Source organism: Talpa occidentalis, unplaced genomic scaffold (assembly GCF_014898055.3).
Source record: "Talpa occidentalis isolate TD23 unplaced genomic scaffold, MPIMG_talOcc4v2.1 talOcc4.7, whole genome shotgun sequence".
NCBI lineage: Eukaryota > Metazoa > Chordata > Mammalia > Eulipotyphla > Talpidae > Talpa > Talpa occidentalis.
In genome coordinates, this window is record NW_023605083.1 from 132,238,367 (window position 1) to 132,257,898 (window position 19,532).

The 19,532-nt window shown below is 65.9% G+C and overlaps 2 protein-coding genes across 3 annotated transcripts in view; one reads left to right on the forward strand and one right to left on the reverse strand.

Moving 5' to 3' along the window:
* TMEM104 (transmembrane protein 104) overlaps window positions 1-4,244 on the forward strand; it is a 50,313-nt gene extending 46,069 nt beyond the window's left edge. For both annotated transcript variants that reach the window (XM_037491739.2, XM_037491740.2), the window contains exon 10: window positions 1,867-4,244. In XM_037491739.2, the coding sequence (XP_037347636.1) occupies window positions 1,867-2,627 (761 nt within the window). In that variant the 3' untranslated portion in view covers window positions 2,628-4,244. The remainder of the gene's footprint in view (window positions 1-1,866) is intronic.
* Window positions 4,245-7,295: 3,051 nt separating this feature from the next.
* GRIN2C (glutamate ionotropic receptor NMDA type subunit 2C) lies at window positions 7,296-17,734 on the reverse strand. Its single transcript, XM_037492574.1, is given in 13 exon segments — window positions 7,296-8,381; window positions 8,757-8,989; window positions 9,756-9,943; window positions 10,401-10,561; window positions 10,912-11,141; window positions 12,050-12,175; window positions 12,566-12,719; window positions 13,009-13,171; window positions 13,314-13,525; window positions 14,444-14,558; window positions 14,865-15,126; window positions 15,129-15,462; window positions 17,304-17,734. Coding segments are annotated over 13 exon segments (3,663 nt in total). The 5' UTR covers window positions 17,703-17,734.
* Between the last annotated feature and the right edge of the window lie 1,798 nt (window positions 17,735-19,532).

A 19,532-nucleotide genomic window follows, 5' to 3' on the forward strand; every position in this document is an offset into this window, starting at 1 on the left:
GGCACAGCAGGGTTTGAAGCCTTAAGCAGCTGCCCCCATCCCCTGCCCTGACCCTGTGCCCGACCTGACGTGGCAGGACTGTCAGCTGCACTGTCTGGAACACTAATCACCAGGCACCCCAGGGCCCCTGCTCCGCCAGCTGTAGCCACCCTGGCTGATTGTTCCGCTCTGCTGCTCAGTAACCCTTTCGGCCCAGGGCTAACTCCCTGGCGCAAGGACTCCCCTCTGGCCCTCCGAGGCTCTACCGAGCCCCCTCCCACACATCCTGCCCTGCAGGCTCCCTGCAGGCGCCTCTTCTGCACAGGTCTCTGCCCTGCACACCCCTCCGGACTGCAGAGCTCCCCGGCTATGACCTAAGGGGTGGGAGGCCCACGGGTGCCCTGTCAACTCCCATCTTCACCCCCTGGAGGGTTAAGCCGGAGGCAGCTCCCGGCTGAGACCTCCAGGGAGGAGCTGGGTCACCCTGTTCCCCTTGGCTGACCAGAGCCGGAAAGATTTGCGATGTCCCTGGAGCGGCCCTGGAGCCAGGGACTGGAGCGTCAGAAACAAATCATCTTCTCTAGTGCAATCTTCACAGCTGTCCCCTCGACCTGGCCCGGCCGCAGCGCTGATTAAAGTAGTGGGCGACATTCCCATCCATCCCGCTCCCAGGGCGCTGTGGGGAGACACTGTGAGTCCCAGGACAGAGGCCTCTTCCTTCCAGGGAGCAGGGAGTGCGTCATGGCCTCAGGGGGCATTGGGGAGACCCAGCCTCCCGTGCAGGTGGGTGGGTTCTCCCGGGAGGAGCCCTGAGCCTCCGGCATGGGCAGCGGCCTCTTCCGGCCCACAGGTCCCGCACACTGGTGGGCTGCTGGCCGGGAACAGTCCCGTGTCACGTGGCTCTTACCTGAACGGTGGGGCGCAGGCTAGAGGGGCTGTCGGTCTGGTTTGAACCGAAACGACAGGCGGGGGGACTCCAGCGACGGGACCCTGGCAGTCTTGTGTGTTGAGTGGCTAATAGTGGGAGTTCTAGTCATCAAATAGACTCGGGAAGCTATAGGGATGGGGACAGTCAGCCCGGTCTGTCATCTGCAGATGAGGAACCAGGGGTGAAGGACCCGCACCCGCCTCTTGGGTGCACACCCCATGTAGGCACCCTGCTCAGCCCCGCCCCAGGTGCAGCCCAGGCCGGCCGGGAGCCCTGTTTGCGCTGAACAGCCCTTCCCTGCCCCTTAGCTGCCCTGCCAGGCCCGGGAGGACAGAGCCAAGGCCCAGCCTCTCCCGCTGGCCTTCCCTCGAGTGACTCCGGGCACCGTCCTGCCTGGTGTGGGCCCCTGAGCTCCCACCTGCCAGGGGCTGCCCGTACCCTGCCCGCCCCTCCGGTGTCTCCAGCAGATGCTGTTGGCTCAGGAGGACGCTCCTCCCCAGTGCTCCTTGCCCCTGTCCCCCCCAAGGCCCCCGTTCCCTCAAGCCAGCTCCTTCAAACCAAGGGAGGAATCCTGCTGGGAAGCGGGCAGAGCCACAGCCACCCAAGGGGGCCCCTGGGCTGACGGGAGCTGGGCAGTGACCGGCCCGGCACTCTGAGAACATGGTGCTCCCTGCGCTCTGAGAACATGGTGCAGGGTCGCCGCGCCCCCGGCCCCGCACAGCCTCCTCTCGCGCCCCACCCCCAGACATCCCCTGCTGAGGCAGGGTGAACGGCCCCAAGGGGGGGCCTGAGATCCCCACCTTGGCCGACCCACCCCAGAAAGCAGCCGTCGGGTTATGTGTATTTGCTTTGCGTGATCCTCTCCCGGGGCTCCTGTCGCTCGGTAGGGGCCCCCGGCCAGACGCTCTCTGGGGCGGGCTGCACCCTCCTTCTGCTGGCTAACACCCCTCCTTTTCCAGCCTTCGCCGTCATGATCGTGCTGGCCCTGGTCCGCATCGGGCACGGGCAGGGGGAGGGGCACCCGCCCCTGGCCAACCTCTCGGGCGTGCGGAACCTGTTCGGGGTGTGCGTCTACTCCTTCATGTGCCAGCACTCGCTGCCGTCCCTCGTCACGCCCGTGTCCTCCAAGCGCCACCTGACGCGGCTCATCCTCATGGACTACGTGCTCATCCTGGCCTTCTACGGCCTCCTCTCCTTCACGGCCATCTTCTGCTTCCGCGGCGACAGCCTCCTGGACATGTACACCCTGAACTTCGCGCGCTGCGATGTGGTGAGCGTGGCCGCCGTGCGCTACTTCCTGGGCCTCTTCCCCGTCTTCACCATCAGCACCAACTTCCCCATCATCGCCGTGACCCTCCGCAACAACTGGAAGACGCTCTTCCACCGCGAGGGGGGCACGTACCCCTGGGTGGTGGACCGGGTGGTGTTCCCCACCATCACCCTGCTGCCCCCGGTGCTGGTGGCTTTCTGCACCCATGACCTGGAGTCCCTGGTGGGCATCACCGGGGCCTACGCGGGCACCGGCATCCAGTACGTCATCCCCGCCTTCCTGGTATACCTCTGCCGCAAGGACTCCCAGCTGGCCTTCGGCTACGGGGCGGTCAACAAGCACCGCTCCCCCTTCCGGCACACCTTCTGGGTGGGCTTCGTGCTGGTCTGGGCCTTCTCCTGCTTCTTCTTCGTCACCGCCAACATCGTCCTCAGCGAGAGCAAGGCCTGATGGCAGAGCCAAGATCTGCTACCTCCCAGCCTCTGGGAGGGGACCCTCTGCCTCACCAGCTGGGGGCTCCTCTCCCTGCGAAGGTCCTACTGCCCGGGGCTGCCCCCGGCCAGCTGGGCTATGCAGCCCAGGCCTGTGGCTGCTCCAGATTCCAGGACTTGGTACCTGAACCGCCCCCTCTGCTTTATATCCCCACACGGGCTCCGCCCTTACCAGGTGGAGACCCGGTCCTGGCACTGCCTCTATTTATACCCTCTCTCCCCTCTGTGCCCCCTCCAGACCCTCTGCGTCCCTGTCTGGGAAATCCCCCCTCAGAGCTGCTGTCTCCTCAGGGCAAACCCCAGCCCTAACCCTCCTCCCCACCAGCTGGCCTGTGGCCACAGGCCTACCTCCCGGTGTCACTTCTAGGTGAGGGTCTGGCCAGCCCCAAAGACGAGAACAGGAAATGCTAATTGGTACCAGAAACTCCCAGAGCCACGAGGGCCCTGGCTTGGGCACAGCTCCATCTGGCTCACGGGCCTACCCTGACTCAGGGGGCAGGCAGAACAGCAGCCCTGTGCTGGGTGTGCGACCTGGAGTTTCAGACCCTAAAGGTGATCCTGTGCTCTCTGCACTGCCCACCAGATCCTCAGGGCCTCCTGCAGTGCATGGGGCTGTGCAGGGGGCCCCAGAGGGAGCTGCCCTCATCTACTGCCACCGTGGCTTGGAAGGCCTGGGCATAGAGCAGCCGGCCCAGGGTGCTGCCCTGAGAGGTCAGGCCCGAGGCAGCAGCCGGGCTGTGGATGCTCGGTGTCCACACTCCCCAGTCCTGCGGGAGGCGTGGGGCGAGGTGGCGCCTCGGCCACCATTCCTGTGGTAGAGGCCGGGTCGCAGCCTGCCCGCCTGGGCCACACACACCCCCACCCCCAACAATCATGCATGCACCTGCAGCCGGCCTTCCCAGGGACGCAGGTGGTGGATGAACTGCATTTCAACGTGCCTTCTCCTGCTTCGGGACCCAGGGTCCTTCCTGACCCTCCCTGGCTTGGCCGGCCCTGGGCCTGTCCCCACCTGTCCTGGAGCCCAGCACAAGGGACCAGGACCTGCCTCTCCGGGGTGGGGTGTCAGCACCCTGCCCCTCCCTCTTGATCTCAGTGCCTTGCTCAGCCCTTGGCCGCCTCTTCCTGCCTCTCACCATCTTCATACTCTGGAGGGAGCGACGATGGCGGGGCCTCGGGTCCGACAGGAAGAGTAGTCCCCCGCCCCCCGCCAGCCTGTGGGACTCCCACAGCCTCATCAGCCACCATCTGCTCTCCCGCTTGCCCCTCGTCTGCAGTTCTCACCGCTGCCACGAGTCATTGTCCTCCATGTGAAAAATAGATGCCCCTTCCCACCTGCCATGTGGCTCCTTCCCAAGAGGCCCTGCTCCAAGGCGGGCAGCGGAGGAAAGAATCCACAGCAGTGGAGGCAGCCGAGAAAATGAAGACCTGGCCCGGCCCCCTGCGGCCGTGCCCGCCCTGGAGCTGCCCGGCTCTTTGCAGAAACTCAATTAAAACATCTGTACTTACCCTTCTCCAATTACATTCCCTCTCCCTTAAAGACAAAGCAAATTAAATCAACCTGCCGCCCCAGGCGCCAAACCAAATTTTGGACTCGAATTTATTAGCATCCTAAAGCCCAGGTTGATCTGTGTGACAATCTGGAGGCTCGCGGCGGTGGCCTCGGCGGTGCATGTGTCCCCTCCACCTCCCAGCTGGGCAGTCCCGGTCCTGGGGGGGACGCGGCCCGAGGCCACCGCATCACTGCTGGCAAGCGGGGCCTCTCCATGGCCACCGTCTGGTTCCTCTGCTCCCGCGTGCTCACCTGCGGACTCCCGCCAGAGGTCAAGTGGGGTCACCTTACTCTGCTGCTCACAGCCCGGGAGCCGGGGGCCAGGGGAAAGGACCCCAACCACAGAGGTGCCTCAGGCGCTGTGCACCCACCCTGTGGGTCTGGCCCATTCGGCAGGGGGTTACGTCAACCTGAGCCGTGGGCCAGGCAGATCGTGGTTTCTGCTTTACGGACCGGGAGGGCAGAAGAGGGTGCCAGCCCAGCCTGGTCACGTGAGGAGGAACATGACCTCGTGGCCTCCCCCTTCCCGCACTGCCCCAGCCTGGCGCTGGGGTTGGGCCAGGTCAAGGTGCCAGTCACATTCTGCCTCTTCCCTGCCCCAGCACTAGAGCCCCCGGGCCACTGTGCCAGCAGCTCCTGGCTGTTCCCCGGCCTGAGGCAGAGCGGCGGCCACAGGCTTGTGGATGGGCAGATGGCAGGTGACAGGCTGGGAGGCACTGCTGAGTGGTGGAAGGTGGGCCGTGGGCACCTTGCCAGACCCTTAGCCACACAGCTGTTCTCGCCACACGGGGTCAGGAGCAGGTTCGGCAACAGGCAGCAGCCTCCCCTTTCAAAGAGCAGGACGGATGGGGGAGGCTGCACAGCTTGGGAGGCAGGCCTGGGGCCCAGGTATCCTGACAGGACCCCTTCCAAGCCCCGCGCCCCTCCCCCGGCTCCTGGGGGGAAGGCGGTGTGTGGCCCCGGAGCCACGGAGCCACGCAGCTACTAACAGATGGGAGGACCCAGAGGGCAGTGGGGGGAGGGAAGAGAGTGAGCTAATGAGACTTTCTTCCTCCTGAGGTTGGGGACCGAGGACCCCACCAAAAGAAAGCACCCACATTTAGGGACCCTGCTCTGCCACACAGGCCGTGTTCGGGGCGATGGGGGGGGTGTGTCTCACTGCCCTGCCCGCCGGCTTTCTACCATCCCCAGTATCACGGGGCCTCTTGGCCTTCCCTCAGAGGGGTGAGGGATGCAGCGGCTCTGATGCTGCAGGAGGTCCTCCCTGCCCCCCACTCCCCCCTCCATCACTTCTCCCCAGGAGACATTCCTAGAGAAAGAGGGAGGCAGCCAAGAGCCTGGCCGGGGAGCAGGATGGGCCCCTCCTCGGAGCCAGCCAGCAGCCGGCTCAGCGCCACACTCGGCTTTTAATTATCTTTCCAGTTCTTGGTTATTAATGATCTTGGGCAGTGAGTGGAGAGCCGCCTGGGCCTCCAGACGCTCCTGGCCTCACCTGCTGTAGCCTTCACCCCGAGCGCCATGCAGCCCCTGACTGGGGAGCAGGTGGGCGGCCTGCGTGCCTGGCGCCGAACAGGTCACCGTCCCACCAGCAAAGGTGGCAGCCAAGGTCAAGCTCCCGCCTGCCCTCCCGCTCACCTGTTGAGCAGCTCCCCTCCCCGCCACCGGGCCTCCTGGCCTGGATCTGGGTCCATGACAACCCATGGTACTGAGGACGGGAAATTGACTGTCATGGACAGAGGCCGCCCGCTCTCGGGGTAGCCAGAATGACGAGTATTAGAATGGTCCCGCTCCTACCTCAGCTGTCTCGTGCCAAAACCAGACAGAAGAGCGCCAGTGTTCATGGCCTGCTCCCAGGAGTGGAGTCAGGGCACTGGAGAGGGGCCCTGGCACCCTGGGAGCCAGCAGGGAGCCATGTGGGGGACGCAGGCACTGGGCTGCCCGTGGCGTCGGCACCCAGCTCTCCCACCTGCCATGTCTGTCCCGCCTCAGCGCAGCTGGTGAAGGGCAGCAAGCTTGTACTCCACATGCTCAGCAGTGAGTCAAGGGTCTGAGGCACTGATGTCAGATTTGTGGGAGGAACAGAAGGGGTGCTGGCTGCAGAGACTCGTTGCCAGGTGCTGTCGTTGCATACACAGCGTTGAAAGTCATTAGTGAGGCCATCTTTGTAGGTGTCCTGGGGTGCCACAGGGCCCCAGCGGGAGGATGAAGGACTGAGATGGCAGCCAGGGTCTCTGACCTGGGCTGGCTACCTCCAAGGAGACCTGGCACCAGTCAGCCAGAGCCCTGCCCGACCACAGGCGGCCTCTCGGGCCTCCAGAGCCAGCAGGTAGTTCTGAGCCGTGGCCTCCCCAAGGCACACCTCCCCTGCCCTGGCCACCGGACACGGTCAGGCACCCGGGTGGGCCGCTGGTGGGGCAGGACACCCACAGCCCCGGGCAGGAGCCACTCTTCTCAAGGAGACTGAAGGATGAACCCCACCTTCATCCATCACCACCCGAGCCCCTGTGCTGGGCACATTTGTCACATCCGGCACCAGGGTGGGCAGGAGCTGGAGTGGAATACCGAGAGGCTTCTGCCGCCCGCAGCCCTCCCAGCCTCACCTCCCCGAAGCTGCCCCAGAGGGAGCTGCCCTCCTGCCTGGGGTGCTTCCCCTGATGACTCGTGGCTGTGCTGTGCCCCCTCTGGGGAAGCAGAATGAGAGCCAGGACCAGAGTTAGAAAAGGTCTGTTTAATGTCCCAGCTCTCTGAGAAGTTCCACCGGTGGAGCAAGGTGCAGCACAGGCCTGTCCTGCCAAGCACCAGGCTCTGTGCCCCCACACCAGGCCCTGCAGCCACGACCAAGGACTGGTGACCCTTGTGGGTGTGACCCCGCTGCTGCTCCTTCTGACTCCAGGCCAGGTGGGGAGGGTCCTGCATGAAAAGGGGACAGCAAGAGCCCAGCCTGCACCAGGACCCAGGCTGCCGAGGTCACCAACCATGGAAGATGTCACTTGTCACCGAAGCCCGACGGTCAGGACTTCACGGCAGAGGGTGCCAGGCGGAGAATCCAGCCATCCAGGAACCAGCGTGGCTGCCGCCTCACACTTCTGACTCCAAGCTGGAGATGCGCCTCCAGGTGCACGGCCCAGAGTAGCCGTGCACCCCACAGGCCCCCTGGCTGACGTCGTCCAGTCCCCCACTGTCCCTGTAGCCTGGGCTCAGCCCCAGGGTCCTGGCCCTGTGCCCTGGCGGTCCCCAGGCCCCAGGGAGCCAGGGGCCATGGCTGGCACAGGGTGGGGGGGGAGGGCAGACAGCGCCCCAGCAGAGCGGCAGGTGCGCGTGGAGGCAGGCGTGCTGTCTGTGCGGCCAGGCGGGTCCCGCCCACGCGTCCGGGCAGGCCTCCCGGCAGGACGGCAGCTGCATCGACTGCGCCTGCGCCAGCCGCCCGCAGGCCGGGCGCGAACACCTGGCGGGCAGCGAGCAGGGCCCGGCGAGGGCTTCGGCCACCGAGCTGGGGAGGGAGGCGTGGCGCGGCCGCAAGCCCCGAGCCCAGGCCGCGCGCAGCAGGGCCTCCCGCCGGGCCAGCTGCTCTGGCCCGAGCAGCGGCAGGTCGTCGGGCTCGGGGGGCTCGGGGAAGAGCGGCAGGAAGGGGCGCCCCGACCGGGCGGCTCGGGGAAAGGAGCTGTAGTGGCACCGCTCGGGCGATAGGGGGCGCTCCGGGAGCGCGCGCCGCTCTGAGGCCCAGGGGTGCTGCCCGCAGCACCCGGCCCGCGCCGACCACCGCGCCTCGCCCGGCCGGCCGGCCACCCAGGGCACGTCGGGCAGGGGCGGCCCGGGCGTCGGGGGGCGGCCCGGGAGCTGCGGGGCTTTGCGCCTCAGCACCGCGCGGCCCCCGCTTAGCGGCCCCCAGCGCTCGGGGCTCAAGTCGGGAGGCGGACAGGGGGTAGGTGGCCGCGGGCCAGGGCACGTGGGCGCTGGGGGCGCGCGGCGGCCGCTGCCCCAGCTCTCGATGGTGCGCGTGGCGCGGTCCAGGGAGCTGCTCACGCCCGCCGTGGTCACCATGTCACGCGCCGCCTGCAGCATCTTGAGCACGCTGGCCTGGGCGGAGCTGGCCGTGAGGTCGGGGCTGGGCGGCCTCTCGGGACTCGCCAGGCTCTGCACCCCGCCGAAGCAGCTGTAGATGCCCTGGGCGGTAGAGAGGAGACAGGCCGTGAGGCCAGATCAACCACTCCCGGGGCCGCCCCGCCCCACCAGCCCAGGCGTCCTGTGTCCTAGGAAGTAACTAACATGTGGCACATGTGGCGCACTGAGTGTGCCGCGCGCACTGAGTGTGCCTCCAGAGACCTTATCCCTGGATTCAAAACCAGGTCAGCGCTTCTCCTAGGTACCGCCCTGCCCTGGGAGAAAGGCCCTGGCCTCATCTGTGAGGTGGTGCTGTGCCGGCACCACCTCTTGGGGCCTCTGTTCCTATCTGTGAATGGGCCAGTTGCCAGTTTTGACTTATCTGCAGGGGTGCCCCTCCCGAAAGTTGAGGCCTGTCAGGGCTGGGCAGACACCCACCCTGCTGAAGGCCAGCAGCATGTCCAAGCGGGGCGTGTTGGGCACCGAGTGGCGCAGCTTCCAGTAGACCAGGTGCTCCCAGGCGAAGACGAGGAGGGCCAGCCCCATGGCCACGAGCAGCATGTAGAAGACGCCCGCCATGTTGTCGATATCCAGCTTGCTGCTCATCACCTCGTTCTTCTCGTTCTGGCAGATCCCCGAGAGCCACACCGTCTCCAGCTTCTGTGTCTCCCCTGGGAGGAGGGGGTAACCTGGCTCAAGAGGGAGGCCCCCATGCCTGGGTGGAGGAAGGTCTGGGGCCAAGGTGTCGGCCCCTGGTAGGACCCGTCACCGGGGCAGGGCTGGGTAGAGTGCACTGAGCAGGGAGAAAGCAGAATGAGGGCTGGGGTGGGTGTGGCAGGTTTGACAAGCCCCCCCCCCACCACCACACACACAAGCCCAGCAAAGGCTTGTTAATTAGGTACATTTGGTCATTCCTTTGTTCATCCAGCACTGACTGATCTCTGTGCCAGGTGCAGAGCTGGGCACACAGATAAAAGGCTCAGGGTGACCACAGCACTTCACTGTTAGCACTCACGGCTCCACATGGAGGGAAATTCGGTTCTTTATCTTATAGGGCTGGAACTCCAAGCACCAAGATTTCTCTGGGCTCAGCCTGCTCATCACACACACAAGCCCTGCAAAGCCTGGGCCCCAGCTCTGGCCCAGAGTCCCGGGCACCACCCCAGGTCACCTCCATACAGGAATGATGGAGGGAGGGGGCTTGGGGAGAACAGAAAGGCACTCAGCTACCCCCAGCCCCCACCGTGTGGCCTGAGGGCTTCCCATCAGCCCATCTCTCTCCGGGGTCTCCATCCAGTGCTCCCCACCCCACCTCACACCCCCCAGAGACCTATCCCTGCCCACAGACCCCCAGGACTGAGCATGGGGGAGGCTACCTACAGCCATCCCAACCTCTGACTTTGCGGCCCACCCAGATCTGCCAGCCCCTGCACCCACCGTCCCCCAGGAACTGCAGGAGGGCCAGGTCGATGGCCCGCTTCCAGTGGGAGTCCTTCTGCATGGCGATGCCATAGCCGGTGGTGGCAAAGACCTTGCCTGAGCCGATGGTGACCAGCTTGCAGCCCTCATCCTTGCCCGCCATGTAGTTGAGGACAGCGGCGTCGTAGATGAAGGCGTCCAGCTTCCTGGGGACAGGCTGAGCCCTCAGGCCAGGGACCATGTGGGGTGTGGGGACCAAACCAGGGGTTAGGGGGGCTGGGCCCTGAGCACAACCAGAGAGGTGGGCAGGCCAAGCTTCTCTGGTGCCCATGGGTCCTACAGACCCCTCCTGTAGCTCAGGGACCCCACCAGCCCTCATCCTCAGAGGCCAGGGAATACACCCTCTCTGCCCAGCCCCTCCAAGCCCCTCAGGCCCTAGTAAGGTCACGGCCAGCACCTCAACACCACAGCTGGTGTCTGGGCCACACGGTGGGCATCCATTTTTACTTCCAGCTCCACTCGGCCCTGAGACCCTCTCACCCCCATTCCAGAAGTCCTGGAGCCCAGCCTCGCTGTCCCCACCTCGGGCCTCTCGGGACAGGAGCAGTGAGGCTGGGGCCGGGGAGGCGCCAGTGAGCGGAGGCGGCAGGACTGAGCACCCACCCCATCTTGAGGCTGGTGAGCGCGTCCTCCACCGAGCGCTGGTTGAACTTGACCATGTGGGTGTGCATGTCGCGGTAGTTGCTGCGGATGTTGCGCTCGGTGCTGCCGTTGGGCACGGTGCCGAAGCGGAAGGGTGGGTACTGGTCTTGAGGTCGCTGAAACTGCAGGCCGGAAGCAGCGGTCATTCCGGACACTTCCTCTGACCTGCAGGCACCGCTACCCACCCACCCCGACCCAGCGCTGGGTCCGGACTTGCAGAGTAAGGCAGAATGGACTCGGGGACTAGACTGTCCAGGGCACCGTGTGATACAAAGAGGGAAACTGAGGCCAGGACGGGGAGAGACTGACCTGAGGCCACTCAATCAGTGGGTCTGAGCTGGCTCGTCCCCCCAAACCCATCTCCGCCAGGCTCCCCAGCTTCTCCCTGCTCCTGCCTGCAGTTCAAATTCCCAGCCGAGGCCTGCCCCCGCCCCCGACGCCCTCCACCCTCCGCTGTCCGAGGCCCCGGAACCTTCTTGTCACTGAGGCCGGACACGGTGTCGATGTACTGCTCCTGGATCATGAAGGCGGCCAGGTTGGCGGTGTAGCTGGCGAGGAAGATGACGGCGAAGAAGGCCCACACCAGCACCATGATCTTGCTGGTGGTCCCCCGGGGGTTCTCGATGGGCACGGAGTTGTTGAAGACCAGCGCCCAGAGCAGCCACACAGACTTGCCGATGGTGAACGATGGGCCCCCAGACTCTAGGGGTGAGAGGAGGACCTTGGGGCTCCTCTCGCCCAGCCCAGAGGGGCTCAGGTCTCAGCCCCCCTGTTTGCCCCCCGCTGAGACAGGACGATTCCGGGACCAGAGACTGAGGGCAGGACTCAAGGCCAGACGCTTGCTGTTCCCGTTGTTTGCATCGGGCTGGCACATAAGGGGTTAAATAGGCCTGCCTCCAGGCCCGGACCCGGGCCACCATGGACCTCCCGGGCCCGCAGTGCTCTTTTCACTGCTGCTCCCAGCCCGCGTTCCTGCGCTGCGTCTCCACAGACCCCGAGGCCAGACCGGGTCACCTGGAGCCGCGGGCACACAGCTCAGGGCATCATCCCCCCGAGCTGGTCTCCAGCCCCACACGACCCCTGAGCGGCCGCGGGTGGGCGCCGCGGCCTGCGACCAGAAATGGAGCCCGCAGAGGCGGGTGCTTCGGCCGCGTCCACGCCCCTCGCCTTCGCAGGCAGCGCCCACGCCGCGTCTCAGCCCCCCGGCCCCGGCCCCTCGGGAGCCTCTTTGCTGAAGGTCTCCCCGAAGCCCATTCCTCGCTCTGTTGCTTTTCGGTCACCAGCATCTCAAGGTCTTCATTCTACTCTTAGGCCCGACACACTCAGGGATGGGGGTTCTTGTGGGGATTCAGCCTGGACCAGGGCTTCTCCGCGCCCAGCAGGGGAAGGGGTGCCAGGGACTGGGCGAGACGCCCCCTCTCTGGGTACACCATGACCCCGCACCCCCTGCCCCTGGCTCTCCCCCCCAGGGCAAGACAGCTCGCCTGGTTTCTCCTGTGTGTGAAACACACACACACTCTCACACACTCACACACACACACACACACGCGTGCACACACGCAAGGCCCGAAGCCCCGCCCACCCCTCCCCCAGGGGTGACGCTCGCTTACTCTTGCCGCTCGTCAGGTTCTGGTTGTAACTGACGGGGCTGAAATACTCGAACATGAAGACGGTGACGGCCACCACGGTGAGGCACATGACGAACATCATCACCCACACGGCCGGGCTGTAGGGCTCTAAAACAGGGGGCGGCTCAGAGGCCTCGCGCTGCCCTGGCCCTCGCAGGCGGAGCCCCGGGCGCCGGCAGGTGGGCCCATGGGATCCAAGTCCCCCGGGGACGGAGCTGAGCTGAGAACAGCAGAGGCCCCCCCTGAAGGGAGGCCAGGCTCTCCAGCTCGCTGGGTCTCCCTGCGCCACCCTCCCTGGGACAGCCCCCCCGGATCTCATTCTCCCTCTTCCCCCCGTTTCCTCTCTGTACCCGCCCCAGGCAGCCTCTTCCCTCTCCTCTCCACCCACTGCAGCCCAGGGGCCTCCCAGACCTGCTGCGCTGCCCCCTGGGAGCTCACCCCTGTCCCCCCAGCTCCTCGCCTCCCCCCCAGAGCCGATCCTGCCACCCCGAGCCGCACCCAGGAAAGCGGAGGGGGAGACGGTGCCGTTGCTCCGCGCCACCATCACGCTGATGCCCGTCTCCACGAAGGGCACAGAGAAGTCCACGATCTCGGAGCGCTCCTCGTTGATGGTGAGGGAGCCGATGGCCATGTCCGCCCGCCGGTAGTACACCTGGGCGGGCCGGGCGCTGCAGCAGGCTGCCCCGCCGGAGCCCCTCCCGGCCTCCCGGCCCTCCCAGCAGCCGCCAGCCGAGTCAGGCTCTGGCTGGGTCCTCAGAGCTCCCCTTTCGGTACTGGGCACCCCACGGTGATGGCTGAAAACCACTCTCCCCGGCCGGCTGGGGGAGCCCAGGCGCTGGGTGTGCCCCATCCCGGGACACAGGAAACATCTGGGGGTGGCTGAGGGCTGCAAGGGGCCTGAGGCGTCAGGGGGTCCCGGCAAATCTCGGGGGCCAGCCTACCTCCCCGATCATGCCGTTCCACACGCCTCGCACCCGCTTCCCGTGCTTGCCGTTGGTCACCAGGTAGAGGTCATAGGAGAACTTGACCACCTTGGCCAGCTTCTTGAGGATGTCGATGCAGAAGCCCTTACAGCAAAGCTTGGTGTAGGGGGCTGCGTCCCCACTGCAGCCACCGGAGACCACCGGCGTCAGAGCCTGCCCCAGCCTGGCTGCGGACCCCACCCAGACCCAAGCAGGCGGCCCGGAGCACCTGCCGCCCCCCGGCAGCCGGTGCTCACACCCCGCGCGTTGGCGCGGGCACCGACCTGAAGGTGTGGTTGCTCTGCCTGCGGCAGGGCACGGTGTTGGGCACGCAGCCGCCCGTGCCGGGATCGGGGCTCTCCACGATGACGAAGGGCCTCTCCTCAAGCGTGGCCACCGTCAGGTGCCGGCTGTCCACCACGGGCTGCAGGGAGGCGCTGTAGCGAGGCCACACCGGGTACTTCATGTGGAGCACGCCGTGGTCCCAGCGCCCCACCTGCAGGGGGCAGCCAGCCTCAGTCCCCAACTTCAGCTCTAGCACCCACACCCTAGGTGGGGCCCCGGGTGCCACCTGCCAGGGCCACGTCCCTGTCCCTGGCTTAGGCCAGGACAGCAGGGCCAGGAGCAGGAGCATTTGGAGGGCAGGGGAGTGGGGCAAGGACCCAGGCCTGGGCCAGGAAGGGGGGATCCCTGCAGCCTCCTCCCAGCCTCTGTGCTTTCCAGTCCAGCCTCCTCTGCTGTCGACCCACAGCCTCTCTCCGAAGCCCAGACCTGAGCCTGTTTCACCCTCGTTCCTCCCACTTTTATAAAGTATGAAGTCCTCAGCCCAACACTTGAGGCCCTTCACACTCAAGTCCAACTCACCTCCACCACCCCGCCCTTCTTCCTCAGTCCCCACACCCCCAAATATATCACCTTAAAAGGCACCAACCTCCCTGCCCCTACCCTTAGAAACAGGTTAATAGCCCGTCCCGGTGGGCTCCTACTCAACCCTCCACAGCCCAACCCAAATGCTCAACTTCTGCGAAGCCTTCCCCGGCTTCCCCCTTTGGAGCCCGAGCTAGCTCCTGCTCCCCCTCTCCTGTGAGGCACACACTCCGCTCGAGCGGCAGTCTCCTCGAGTTCTGTTTGCTGACATGGCCATCTGGCCGGCACAGCTAGAGCTCCTCCCCAGGCACACGGCTAGGTGATAAGGACCTGGGTACGTTCTGTGGCTGGGGAGGTTGGAGTGTTTGGAGCCCAAAGCAAGGGACCTCACCGCTCCCCACCCCTGGGGGCCCCGGAAGGCTTCCCAGCAGATGAGATGTTTCAGGGACGCCCAAAGGTGGGGCTGGGTCAGGGACAGCCCTGGGCGCACGTGAGACTGGGGACAAAATGAGAGGAAACCATGGCCCCGGGCTCACCCACTTCTCACCATCTCCCAGAGGCGGTGCCGGTTGAGGGCGATCACCACCATGGTGGGCTGGACCAGGTACCCGCCGGGACTGAAGGAGAAGTCTCGGCCCTCCCAGGTGATGTTCAGTAGGTGTCTGCAAGGGGGGAAGAAGCCGAGGGGTCCCCTTAGCCCTGCCTTCGGCCCTGCCCAGGACCAGTCACCCCCTTCCAGCTGCTGTGTCACCACTGTGGACAGCCGGCAGCAGTGTGGGCTTCGGACAAACTGTGTCCTGTGCCCCTGGATTGACACCCCCATCTTCACCACACCCCTTTTCTTTCAGATACGGCCCAGAAAGGTGAGGTAGCCTGGCCCCAGACACACAGATCATGGCGTCCACGCTCACTATCACCCAAGCATCCTAAAGCAGCCCCCTGTTCCCCTGCCCTGGGAGGGGACCCACCTGTAGAAGGCCTCCCGGGAAGGGGTGACGGGCCCAGGGTGGCTGCGGCAGTCCCCAGCCGGGCTGGGTAAGGTGCCGTGCTGGCGCAGGTAGCCGTGGGCGCCCAGGGCCAGGATGGCCACGCCGTCTCGGACCTTCTGGCGCAGGCTGAGGCGCCAGCTCTCGGTGACAACGCTGATGAGGCCCACGGGGAAGGCAGCGGGGGGCGCGTCGGTGCTGCCCAGCGCCAGGTTGGGCACCAGCCACACGTGCCCGGGCCCACCAGGCCGGCCTGCGCCGCCTCGGCGAAAAGCACCTCGGCCTCCTCGCGCGAGCAGTAGGCCACCAGCACCGGCGCGTCGACCTGGCGGAGCAGGCGCTGGGTGCGCGCGCGGGGCCCGCCGGGGCCCAGCTCCAGCGTGAGCACGTCCAGCAGCCGCCAGCCCAGGTAGCTGGCGTCGGCGACGGCGCGCACGCCCTCGAGGAAGAGCGCGTGGCCGGGGTGCAGGCTGGTGATGACGGCGAAGGCGCTCCAGGCGTACTCCTCCAGCACCTTGAACAGCACCTGCAGCTGCTGCTCCAGCGACACCCCCAGCTGCAGGAAGGCGGAGCCCGGGTCCTGGGGGCGGGGCGGGGCGGGCCTGAGCGGGGCGGGGCGGGGGGCGCCCCCGGCCCCCCGCCGCTGCTCCCAGGAGCGGGCGCTCACCCCACCCCGCGCCCGGGCGGCGGGTGCTGCGCCCCGGAAGGCCGCGCCCCTCTCCGCTCCCCGCAGGCCCCGGACGTGGTTCCGAAGCCCTAGAATCTCTTGGAGGGTTTTTAAGAATCCTCTTGCCGGGTCCCCACCCGGTCCCACCGTGCAGGGCCGCAGACCAGCTGCCCGCGTCGCCCGGGCACTTGGCACGTACAGATTCGCGCGCCCCCCGCGCCCAGGGCTCTGTATTTTAAGAAGCTCGGCGCGTGACTCTTGAGCCCGCTGCTTTGGAAGCGCTGCCCCAGGCCAGCTGCATCGGGGTCTCAGAGGGGGAGCGCCGGGCGCCTGTGTTTTTTGTGGGGCTGAGGAGCCCCGTCTGAGAGCGGCAGTCGGTGGCTGGGAACGCGCCGCCCTCCGCGGAGCGGCCCCGGCATGGAAAGCCCCTCCGCGGCCGCCACAGATGCCCAGGGCACCGCCAGCTCAGCCTGGGGTGTCGCCATCTCCTCGGGAATGGGGTCTCCCGGCTGCCACTCGCACCCTGTCCCCACCCCAGCCCCCACCAAGATTCCCCTGGCCTCGCCTTTCAACAAGGCAAACCAGGGAAACTCCAGGACTGGTCACCGGCCCCTTCACGAAATCGCAAGAAAAGAGAGAGCGAGCTGGAGGGAGGCGCCTAGAGGGACAGGCTCGGAGCTCTGGCTGCCAAGCAGCGGCATGTGGGGACCTCATTTGGCAACTGAGTCAAGCAGAGAAACTAAAAAATAAAAATGTGTGACTTTCATGAGACAAAAGGGAGCGTTTGAGTCCTGGCTGGAGAGCGGGTGAGGTTAAGGAATTTTTATTCAGTTTCAGATGCGATGATGCATGGCTGTCTTTTCAGGCCCTGTCTGCTGGCCACGGGCCTGAAATACCTGCGGGTGGAATGACACAGAAGCGGGAGGAGCAGGCGGGGCCAGGACGGGAAGGCGCCATCCCCGAGTGGACAGAGGCGTGCGGGGTCACTAAACGCTTTCACGTGCGAACCCTCCTCACAGACAATAGCCACGAGAGGAAGGCAAAGCAGCCCAGGTCACGTGTCCCCTCAGCACGCACTTAGGGGGAAACTGAGGGGCTTCCCTGGCTCGGAACCCCACCTTCCTCTCCAGGCTTCTGTTTCTCAGAAACTCCAAGGCCTCCCCACTCCAGCAGTCCCACCGACTCCCTCTGCCCGGACTGCTCTCCTGTGGGTCTCCCTGACCCACCCGCTACTCAAATAAGGGTCCCCTTAGACTCCCTGGTGGCTTCTGGGGTTTTCCTTCAGAGCACTTTCCAGAGCAGCTGTGAGTGGGGGTGCATCTCCCCACGGGACTGCAAGCTCCAGGAGAGCCCGTCTTCCCTGCCCGGCCAGGGACCGCCTGCCGCTCTGCTCTCCCCAGCAGGCCCCGCCTGGCCCCACCTGCTCCAGCCCGCCTGCTCCAGCCCCGCCTGCTCCGCGTGGGGTCCGGCCATGGAGGGCCGGAAGCAGAGAGGCCAGCCAGGGCTCCCTCCCCTCATCCAGACACGAGGTGAAAGCAGCCTGAAAAGTTGATCTCCGAGCCCGGAGCATATTCCCACAGCCCTATCCTTCCTCGCCCACATCCCCCTCGGCCCCCACCTCCTCGTGGGTCCCCCCTACTCCCAGTTTCCCAGGACCTGAGTCTCTCCCAGCCCCACCCAGAACTCAGGCCCACACCCTGCCCCCCTCTGCCTCCGGACCCGGGGGAGGGCAGGGCCTGAGTTCGGACAAGCACCTTGGGGGTGAGGACCACCGCAGAGCCCCCACTGATGCTGAGGATGGGCGCGTGCGTCTGGGAAGAGATGAAGTCAAGGATCTGGGCCACAGCCTCGGTGCCCACGTTGTCCTCAAACACGATGCCGTGGACGCGGGCCGCACCCAGGAGCCCGCAGATCTGGGTGAGGAGGCTGCTGGGGTTGGTGTTGTTGACCCCCACGGTGAGCGGCTGGATCTCCAGCGGCAGGTCCAGGAAGCTCTGGGGGGTGAGCCGGGTGCGGGCCTGGGCCTGCGGCGGCCCCGAGCTGCCAAACACCACGGCCACGGTCACCGCCTGCTCGCCCTGCCCCGGGCCCGGCCCAGCCCAGGCCCCAAGGAGTGAGGTCAGCAGCAGGGCCGGCCCCAGGGCCCCCCCCATGTCCACGCAGGGTCCTGTGGAGAGACCAGGACAGGCACGGGGAGGGGGCAGGGGCACGGGGAGAAAGGTGGACGGGTGGGAGGTGGAGGCTGGGGTCGGGGGGGACGCACGTCCAGAGGATGAAAGAAAAGAGGGGAACCTCCCTCCACGGAGAGAGGTGGACGGGGGGAGACAGACAGACAGAGACAGAGAGGAAGAGCCGTTAGCTGAGGACCCCACGGGCAGCTGGAGGGGCGGGGCCCGGAAGGGCAGGAGCCAGGGGAGCTGCCCAGTACCCAGTACCCACTCTGCCGCGCAGCCCAGAGAGTCCAGCCCCCTGGAAACGCATCCCCCCGGCATCCCCAGGCAGCCGCGCCCATGGCGCCGGTCTGGGGTCCGAGGGTGCTGCCTGGAGCAGGACAGGGCCGAGTTCCGAGTTCCAAGCCCCGGCCCTGCCGCTTACCCGCAGTGCGGCTGGGGAAGCTCAGCCTGTGATCACCCCGGGACCCACCTCACAGCACAGCGGGGCTGCCGGGTCCTCGGCACCTTTCCCACAGGTGACGGGCCCTCAGCAGGCGTGGGGGGAAGCCAGCAGTATCTCCCCACGCCACACACACACAGGAGCTCTCCATCCTGCACTACCTCTCCTGTCCCAAGTGCCCCACCCAGCAGGGCCCCGCCTGGCAGAGCCCCTCCTCCTGGACATTGGGCCTCCCTCCCTCCCCCGACTGCAAGGCAGATTTTCCACAGTGGGAGTGAGGCACCATCGACTTGCACAGGATGGGGGGGGGGTCACCTGGACCCCATGGTGTCTCACGCACGAGCTGATGTGCAGGATCTTTTTAACCCAAGGGCCTGGTGCTCATCCCTGCAAAACGTCACCACTTTGGATGCGACCCAGCAGCCAAGCGGACGAGGGTGATTGCATCCCCAGTAGTGGCTCCCTCCCCTCTGGCCACCCTCTCCGTCTTCATCATGTCCCCACCCAATCTTCTCAACAGGGAGAGCTGAAGGGTGGCCAGGGCAGGCCTGCACCCCCATCCCCCACCTGCCTCCAGGCTTTGCACATCTTGGCTAGAGAAACGCAGACAAAACCCAAGGAGTTGCCAACACTCCTGTCTCAGATATCTTGGACCCCCTGCCTGGCCCCCCAACACCCCAAAACATATGTGAAAGGCAGACGCCCTGCAGGGCTGGGCCTAAGAAGACGGCGAGGCGGGTCCCGCTCTAGCAAAGGGCCTCCCCTGTGCCTGCCGCCCAGCGGCTCTCTTCCTTTTATCCAAAGCCTAATTTCTTGCATATCCACAGGTCCAGGGGGCTCGTGGGGTCTCCAGTTCTCCCCCAGGAAGCCAGGGGGCAGGGAAACGCAAGTGGTCACCAGGCGACATTCAGGAAACCCCCTCCTTTTATTGGGGTTGCTAAAAAGGACACCCCCAAAAGGGCTCCCTAAAGAGACTCTTTCGTCCAGGGGTAGGACTGGACAGGTGCATGTTGCCCACCCTCTGGACGAGGTGCCGGGTGCCCGATGTCAGTGTGGGCACCACGGTCCCTGCCCTCCGGGGACTCGGGGTCGGGCTTGCAGAGAAGGCAGGCGCCGCCAGCACCTCCCACCTGGTGCTAGTTTTTTCTAAACGTATTTCTTCTACGTCCAGAGCTCCTACTCCCCTCAAGTTCCCGGGCTGCCCCCATGAGATCCTCTCTTAGCCAAGGATCTACAGCTCCTTCACAGGAAGGCGCAGGGCCTGAGAAGAGCTTCAAGTGGGATTATTCCCAAGAGAGATGCAGAACCCGAGTTGAACCCGAGTCAAAGCCAGAAGCTACGGAGCCGAGCATTGGAATTTCAGACCAAGA